At 55.5% G+C, this 8,706-nt stretch overlaps 1 protein-coding gene across 1 annotated transcript; it reads right to left on the bottom strand.

Moving 5' to 3' along the window:
* Positions 1-843: 843 nt before the first annotated feature.
* NRL (neural retina leucine zipper) lies at positions 844-6,287 on the bottom strand. Its single transcript, XM_060256413.1, has 3 exons — positions 6,082-6,287; positions 3,618-4,014; positions 844-1,418 (listed from the first exon to the last, which is right to left on the bottom strand). Exons 1-3 carry the CDS (start codon positions 6,210-6,212, stop codon positions 1,038-1,040), a joined length of 909 nt encoding a protein of 302 aa, XP_060112396.1. The 5' UTR covers positions 6,213-6,287; the 3' UTR covers positions 844-1,037.
* Between the last annotated feature and the right edge of the window lie 2,419 nt (positions 6,288-8,706).

Raw genomic sequence — 8,706 nt, 5'->3', positions numbered from 1 at the left:
GCCTGAGGCAGGCAGGGTGTGGGGAGGTGAGGGATTTCTGTGGGGTATAATGCCACAGAGCCCACCTTCCCGAATGGCCGTGTTCTTCAGGGGAACTGATCTCTTGTCACCTGGAGATCGGTTCTGATCCCAGATCTCCAGCTACCACCTGGAGGTTGGCAACCCTATGTGGATCTCGGCCTCTGTCCTGGCTGCCTTAATACCCAGTGCAGGGTTGCCATCTCTGGGTTGGGAAATTCCTGGAGATTTGGAGGGTGGAGTTTGGAGACCTCCGTGGGGTACAGTGCTGTGAAGTCCACTCCCCAAAGCAGCCATTTTCTCCAGGGGGACTGACCTGTGGGCTGGAGATCAGCTGTCGTAACCCCAAGAGGTCTCCAGACCCGCCTGGAGTATGGCGAGCCTAATCCAGCACCAGTCCTCCTCAATACTGAACTGCCTTCTCGGGAGAAAATGGGAATATTCCACTTTTCCTGCCTGCCTGGCCGACAAGAAAGCGCACTTTCCATTAAACGTGTTCCTTTATGAAATTAACTAAGGCTGCAGTCACACACACTAAATAACGCACTTTCCAAGTGGATTTCATTGCGTAAAGTGACAAAATCCCCTTGGAAAGCAGATCGAAAGTGTGTTATTTATCGTGTGTGATCGCAGCCTAGCTTGTGCAGGGCCACACCATAGACTTCAGCAGGATTAACAGTTATCCCCCCCTCCCCGCCCAGGGAATCCTGGGAGTTTTGTTTCTGAGTGACCGAGTTCCCTCACCCAAACTACAATTCCCAGAATTCCCGGAGAGGTGGACATGACCGTGAACCTGTTACAACGCCAGTTGTGTTGTAGCGTGAGCTTGCCCATGGTGACGCTCTTTTGGCCTAACTTTCTGGAGACCCGAATAGTGGGGAAAGGGGGAGGAGCCTATCAAGAGCCTTGTTTTTTGTCGCCCTCTGGTGGGGCGAAAGGGGGAAACGCCTCGCCTGTCCACAGCTGACGGCCACCACCTCCTGTCCCACTCACGCTGTCCATTGCACGCTGCAGGTCATTCATAGAAAAAACTGTCCCAGCGATGTAGGCTGTGGCGCAGGAGGCTCCGCCCCCTCCCCGTAGTGTCCCCCTGCGGTGTCTCCCAGCAACTTCTGACAGCGGGCCTTGTACACGTCCCTTTCGTGGGCCACCCGGGCCATCTCAACACGCAGGGACTCCAGCTGCTGGGCCAGTTGGGACTTCTCCGCCTCCAGGACATGGCGCTGCTGCACCCGCTTGTAGCGGCAGGACTGGGCGTAGCCGCGGTTCTTGAGGGTGCGCCGTTTCTGCTTCAGGCGCTGCACTTCATCCTTGCCGAAGCCGCGGAGCTGCCGGTTGAGGTCCCGTACTGACATGGAGACCAGCTGGGCATCGGAGAAGCGGTCAGAAAGTAGGGGCAACTAGAAGGAGGGGGAGGGCGGGGAAGGAGAGGGGTTGGATGGGGAAGGAGAAGGCACACATGAGTGGGCAAAGGAAAGAAATTGGCTCCGGGGCACAAGGAGGAGTGCTGTGCTGTTCTAAACAGCTTTGTGGCTTGAAGTCTTAGCGAGAGGCAGCCTGACCCTGAGGCAATGGGAGGCAACCCAACCTCAAGGCAATGTGAGGCAGCTGCATTGGTGGCGTTGAGGGGCAGCCCAACCCCGAGGCAATGTGAGGCAACCTGACCCTGAGGCAATGTGAGGCAGCTGCTTTGGTGGCAGTGAGAGGCAGCCCGACCCTGAGGCAATGTGAGGCGACCTGACCCTGAGGCAATGTGAGGCGACCTGACCCTGAGGCAATGTGAGGCAGCTGCTTTGGTGGCAGTGAGAGGCAGCCTGACCCTGAGGCAATGTGAGGCGACCTGACCCTGAGGCAATGTGAGGCAGCTGCTTTGGTGGCAGTGAGAGGCAGCCTGACCCCGAGGCAATGTGAGGCAACCTGACCCTGAGGCAATGTGAGGCAGCTGCTTTGGTGGCAGTGAGAGGCAGCCTGACCCTGAGGCAATGTGAGGCAACCTGACCCTGAGGCAATGTGAGGCAGCTGCTTTGGTGGCAGTGAGAGGCAGCCCGACCCTGAGGCAATGTGAGGCGACCTGACCCTGAGGCAATGTGAGGCGACCTGACCCTGAGGCAATGTGAGGCAGCTGCTTTGGTGGCAGTGAGAGGCAGCCCGACCCTGAGGCAATGTGAGGCGACCTGACCCTGAGGCAATGTGAGGCGACCTGACCCTGAGGCAATGTGAGGCAGCTGCTTTGGTGGCAGTGAGAGGCAACCCGACCCTGAGGCAATGTGAGGCGACCTGACCCTGAGGCAATGTGAGGCAGCTGCTTTGGTGGCAGTGAGAGGCAGCCTGACCCTGAGGCAATGTGAGGTGACCTGACCCTGAGGCAATGTGAGGCAGCTGCTTTGGTGGCAGTGAGAGGCAGCCTGACCCTGAGGCAATGTGAGGCAATCTGACCCTGAGGCAATGTGAGGCAACCTGACCCTGAGGCAATGTGAGGCAGCTGCTTTGGTGGCAGTGAGAGGCAGCCTGACCCTGAGGCAATGTGAGGCAACCTGACCCTGAGGCAATGTGAGGCAGCTGCTTTGGTGGCAGTGAGAGGCAGCCGAACCCGAGGCAATGTGAGGCAGCTGTTCTTGTGAATATTAGGTGCCATTAAGGGGATCGTGTGATCTGATCCATGGTACACAATGTACCAGGGTCTTCTCATGTTCAAGGCCTTTTGAAAGGAGCCTGTCTCAGCTGGGGGGGGGGGGGAGGCTGCTCTAGGCCTCTGTCTCTTCTGCCTCGCCCCTCTTTCATAGGCAGACTTCTTTTACAATCTCTAACCGATAGATCCCAGTGGGCAGCCGTGTTGGTCTGAAGCAATAGAACAAAACAGTAGACAAGTGGCACCTTTAAGACCAACTAAGTTTTATTCAGAATGTAAGCTTTCATATGCTCTTAAGCAGAGTTAAGAGCATACGAAAGCTTACATTCTGAATAAAACTGAGTTGGTCTTAAAGGTGCCACTTGTCTACTGCTTTAATCTCTAACCAAGTCATTCTTTAAAGGAGCCTGAGTAGAAAGACATTTTTAGGAGTGACTGAGATTCTAAGCCTAGGAAGGAAGGAGGCCAATGATTAATCTAGAAAAAAAGGAAGGAGGATGCTCGGTCAACCCTTTGACCAGGGAGCCCAACTCTTCAATGGCAGCTGTGTGAGTGTGGACTGGTAGTGACTGGAAGGCATTCTGTACATGCTCAGAAAAATGTTTATGCCACTCATACGGGTCATTCCCAGAGTGAAATTTGGGCAACTGTAGCTTTGGCAGCCTCCAACCTGAAAGTCTGTCTTCCTGCTCTTTGGATGCGGGAGGGCCGCTTGTGGCCATGAGGTCACATGGCAAAAAAGCTCTTTGCGCATGATCAGAGACTCTCTCTTCTTTGTTAAGTCATGTGCCTCAGTTGCACACGGCTTAACTGGAACTGAAAACAGGACTAAGCTGAAGCTAGTTTGCCCCCTCCCACCATTCTCTTGCCTTTCCTCTGTGCGTCCCCCCCCCATGAGATGCGCTGACCCCTTTTCTCTTTCCTGTATCTCCTGTGCCGGTAGCTGAGCCACCTTTCCCCTGTATCTCACCTGTTGCTGTTCTCCAGCGAGACCTTCGTTTGTTCCCAGAAAGCCTTGCAGCTGGGGAGCGGCCCCCCCGCGGAGGCCACCTTCCGCCAGGGGAACCCCCAGGAGGGCCTCCATCGCTTCGTCAAAGGCCGGCACGAGCTGGCTTTCGGGGCCGCCCCCTGCTGCAGCGGCCGCCAGCGTCTGATGGAGGGTGGCCATCCAGTACAGCTCTTCCAGAGTGGACTTGGGGTCCCCCGTCTTGTCGAAGGTGGGGGAGGGGGGCACGGAGCTGCAGGGGGTGGAGTCCAGCGAGGCGCTCCCGCCCACTCGGGCGGCCTCCTGCTTCACCTCGAACTTCAGCAAGTCAAACTCGTCGAGGTACTCCAGGGCCAGGGGACTAGGCGGCAGGGCGTTCATCCTGGACCACAGAAAAGAGGAGATGAGAGGGATGATGCTGCAGAGAGAGGGCCGGGGGAGTTCGAGGTGGGAATGGGTTGGAAACCGTGGTTGTGATCGGGGCTTTTTGTGTAGCAGGAACTCTTTTGCCTATTAGGCCACACACCCAGAGAGCACTGTGTTCAGGAAGTCAACATCTGTTATCCATCCCTGGACCAAGGGAGGCCAGATTATGCTCTACAGGGGCGAGGGCCTTCTCTGTGGCAGCCCCTAATTTATGGGAATGCACTTCCAGAGGTCACGAGAGCCCTGCGGGGATCTCTTGTGCCCCTGTAACATGGACCTCTCCCTCGGCCACAGAAACCAGCCCTGCAGAAGTCCCATTTTGCCCCCCTCCCCCGACACACAATTGCTACGGTTTGGCGAATGAATGATCCGCCCGCCCTCCCAGAAGCTGCACACGCTAAATCACACCTTTTCACTCCGCGTTGAATGCATCTGAAAAGCTAGGGCGCCGACTGTTGGCACTGAACAGTTGTTTCCTGTTGCCCGCTGTTTGTCCCCGCAGCTGAGTTTGCTTTGCACGGCCTATGCATTTCCCCAACTTTCTTTTTCCCTGTCCTGCCTGGGACGTTTGTTTCTGCAGTGGGACTGTGGGTGTCTCAGGCCCCTTTTGCAAACCTTTGGGGCAGTTGAGTGTTGTTCCCCCCCCCCTTCACTTTCACTCCTAAAAAACAGTAAAAGGTAGTCCCCTGTGCAAGCACCAGTCGTTTCAGACTCTGGGGTGACGTCGCATCATGACTTTTTCGCGGCAGGCTTTTTAACGGGGTGGTTTGCCATTGCCTTCCCCAGTCATCTATGCTCCCCCCCACCCCAGCAAGCTGGGCACTCATTTTACCAACCTCGGAAGGATGGAGGGTTGATTCAACCTTGAGCCGGCTACCTGAAAACCCAGCTTCCGCCAGGATCGAACTCAGGTTGTGAGCAGAGAGCTCGGACTGCAGTACTGCAGCTTTACTACTCTGCGCCACAGAGCTCCTAGCCAGCTTCCAAATAGGTGGTCCAGCAGTTCACCCCCACCCCGTTCTCTCCTGGCCGGCCTCCCCCGTTATATATATCTGTAAGTGGTGTCAGTTCAGTTTGCAACCCACTTACAGCGATCCCAGCCCTTGGAGGCAAGTGAGAGGCAGGGGGTGGTTGGCCTTCGCCTTCCTCTGCAGAGTTTTTCTTGGTGGCCTCCCAGCCAAGTACTGGCCCCGCTTAGCTTCCGAAATCTAAGACGAACGGGCTCTAGTCACCTGCCCTCCCCTTCGTTATGCACCAATGCAATTTTCGGTTCTTGTGATTGACAGGAACGTCTCTGATTATCCAAGAAAACAGACTAACACCGAGGTGTGGTGAGTGTATTGGAGCAGATCCTGATTTCAGAGCCCTCCCAGATCCCTTGGATCCCGTGGATTTATGTTGGCACTTTCTTTTTCCATGTGCACCAGTGTGCCGCCCGCTTTGCCTGACTTCTGTTCTGGCAGAGTTAGGATTGTCTTTGCAGGCTCACACCTTCTGCGTCTCCGCTCCTCTGTACCGTTTCTGTCTTGCATCCTGAACATGGTAATGTTTGCATTTTTGGCAAGGCCCTTCCCCCCTCCCCCCCCCCGTCCAGATGCTGAGCGTTGAACAAAGCTGGATGCAGGGCTGCCACCCTCCAGGGGAGGCCTGGAGATCATATGGAATGAGATCTGATCTCTAGACTAAATGGTGGCGACAGAGGGTGGGCTCTTTGGCGTTGCACCCCGCTGAGATCTCTCCTGTCCCTAGAATCTGCTCTTCTGCAGGCTCCGCCCCCCAAATCTCCAGTTATTTCCTAGCCTGGAGTTGGCAACCATAGCTGGAAGCCGTCCCTGCATGACAAAGTTAGCAGCAGCATGGAAGAAAAGCAGTTCGGGGAAGAAGGTAGAAGGGAATTGCGGTGAAAAGGGGATGCTGGCGGAGGGGAAAATCCACCCCCTTGGCGAGCTCTCTGCGCCCCCCGAGAGAGAGCCACACGTCAGGACAAACGGATTAATCAGGGCTTCACTCAGTCCGCACCCACCTGTTGGTCTGCGCGTCCATCTTCCGACTCCAGCTGTTGACCTTCCAACCCCGCCGTGCCCCTGTGCCACCACCGGGGGAGGGTGGCAGCTGCCCAGCCCAGAGACCAGAGCCCGGACGGCAGGGTTCCATTTAAAGCTCCGGGGAAGCTGAGCTCATAAGAATACATTAGGCCCTGGCCAATGGGGGACCTTGGACTTCATTCGCCTAGCAGGGAAAGGGCAGGGCCCTGGAGCTGTTTTCTCTCCCAGAGGCGACGGGCCTGCCCCCCCGGACGGGCCTCCTCCCTCCCGAGGGAGGGAGAGCAGAGAGGGTGTCCGCATGCCCTTCCCCCACCACAGGGCATGGCTCTTCCCTTTCGGCACACGCCAGCGGCTGACAGAGCCCGGAGGAAGTGTTGCGCTGCTGTGCGCTTCCTGATCTGGCGAGCAGAAAGTGGTTTTCGGGGCTGGCTGTGAAATCTGTGGCCAGACATTGTGTGCACGGGGTTGTGCTCCGGGTTTGCTATTCTGGAAGTGACTAGATGGTTAACGGTGCCCCTGACTTGCTCCCAGATCCCTTCTGCGGTGCCCCCTCCTTCAGATCCCTCAACAAAACCCACCTTTTTAGAAAAAAATTGACAGGCTTAACTCCCTAGTCCTCATTGTTCTGTGAAACAAAGTCCCGATCGCATGGGAACGCATGTACTTATGTTCCAGTTTGGTGTAGTGGTTAAGTGTGCGGACTCTTATTTGGGAGAACTGGGTTTGATTCCCCACTCCTCCACTTGTACCTGCTGGAATGGCCTTCGGTCAGCCAGAGCCCTGGCAGAGGTTGTCCTTGAAAGGGCAGCTTCTGTCAGGTGCTCTCTCGGCCCCACCCACCTCACAAGGTGTCTGCTGTGGGGGAGGAAGGTAAAGGAGATGGTGAGCCACTCTGAGACTCTTCGGAGTGGAGGGCGGGATATAAATCCAATATCTTCATCTACCTCACAGGGAGTCTGTTGTGGGGGAGGAAGGGAAAGGAGATTGTGAGCCCCTCTGAGACTCTTTGGAGTGGAGGGCGGGATATAAATCCAATATCTTCATCTACCTCACAGGGTGTCTGTTGTGGGGGAGGAAGGGAAAGGAGATTGTGAGCCGCTCTGAGACTCTTTGGAGTGGAGGGTGGGATATAAATCCAATATCTTCATCTACCTCACAGGGTGTCTGTTGTGGGGGAGGGAAGGTAAAGGAGATTGTGAGCCGCTCAGAGACTCTTTGGAGTGGAGGGCGGGATATAAATCCAATATCTTCATCTACCTCACAGGGTGTCTGTTGTGGGGGAAGAAGGGAAAGGAGATTGTGAGCCGCTCTGAGACTCTTTGGAGTGGAGGGCGGGATATAAATCCAATATCTTCTTCTTCCTTCCAAGGGGGCTGACTCGACCTCTCCCTTCCCCCTCCTCTTTTCCCCCATGGGTGAAAAGTAAGAATATAAAAAGGGCTCTGCTGGTTGAGACCAGTGAGGGTCCATCTTGTCCAGGATCCTGTCTCGCATAGCGGCCACCCAGTTTCTCTGTAGGGCCAACAACAGGGTAGAGAGGCCTGGGCCTTCATAAGAGCATCAGAAGAGCCCTGTTAGATCAGACCGGTGGTCAGTGTTCCCTCGAAGCTGAGTTAGCGTGAGCTAGTTCACAGATTTTTAGCCTCCGGCTCACGCCTTTTTGTCTCAGCTCAGGAGAAATGGCCCCAGAGCACAATTATTGATGCAGTCGCTCACCACTTTGAAGCCAGTAGCTCACAAAGTAGAATTTTTGCTCACAAGACCCTGCAGCTTAGAGGGAACGTTGCCAGTGGTCCCTCTAGTCTAGCATCCTGTCTCACACGGTGGCCAAGGGCATAGAGACCAAAGCCTTCACAAGAACCTCAGAAGAGCTTGCTGAATCATCTAGTCCAGCATCCTGTCTGAGCTTCCACAGTGGCCAACCAGTTCCTCTGGAGGCCAACAAGAGGGCAGAGAGGCTGAGGCCTTCATAAGAACATCAGAAGAGTCCTGCTGGACCAGACCAGTGAGGGTCCATCTAGTCTAGCCTCCTGTCTCACACAGTGGCCAACCAGTTCCTCTGGAGGGCCAACAACAGGGCAGAAAGGCCGAGGCCTTCATAAGAACATCACAAGAGCCCTGCTGGATCAGACCAGGGAGGGTCCATCTAGTCCAGCCTCCTGTCTCACACAGCAGCCAACCAGTTCCTCTGGAGGGCCAACAACAGGGCAGAAAGGCTGAGGCTTCCTGGCACTGTGGTTCAGAAATCGACTGCCTCTGGTGGGAAATGACTGGTGCTTGCACAGAGGACTTCCTTTACCTTTAAGCATAGAGGTCCCCACGAGTTGCCATGGCTAGTAGCTGCTGATAGACCTCTCCTCCATGAATCTGTCGAACCACCCTTTAAAGCCATCTACATCTGTGGTCATCAGCCCGTCCTCTGGCAGCCAGTCCCACATTTCAATCACTCGCTGCGAAAAGAAGCGTTTCCTTTGGTCTGTCCTGAGTCTACGGCCCGTCAGTATCATCGGATGCCCGCCGGTTCTAGTCTTTTGTGAGGAGGAGTAAAAGTCGATTGTCAGGTCTTTGGGATGGCAGTGTGTTGTGGGACCAATGTTGTGCGC

This window comes from Heteronotia binoei, chromosome 15, assembly GCF_032191835.1.
Source record: "Heteronotia binoei isolate CCM8104 ecotype False Entrance Well chromosome 15, APGP_CSIRO_Hbin_v1, whole genome shotgun sequence".
NCBI classification, from domain to species: domain Eukaryota; kingdom Metazoa; phylum Chordata; class Lepidosauria; order Squamata; family Gekkonidae; genus Heteronotia; species Heteronotia binoei.
This window is presented reverse-complemented; position numbering and strand designations above follow the sequence as displayed.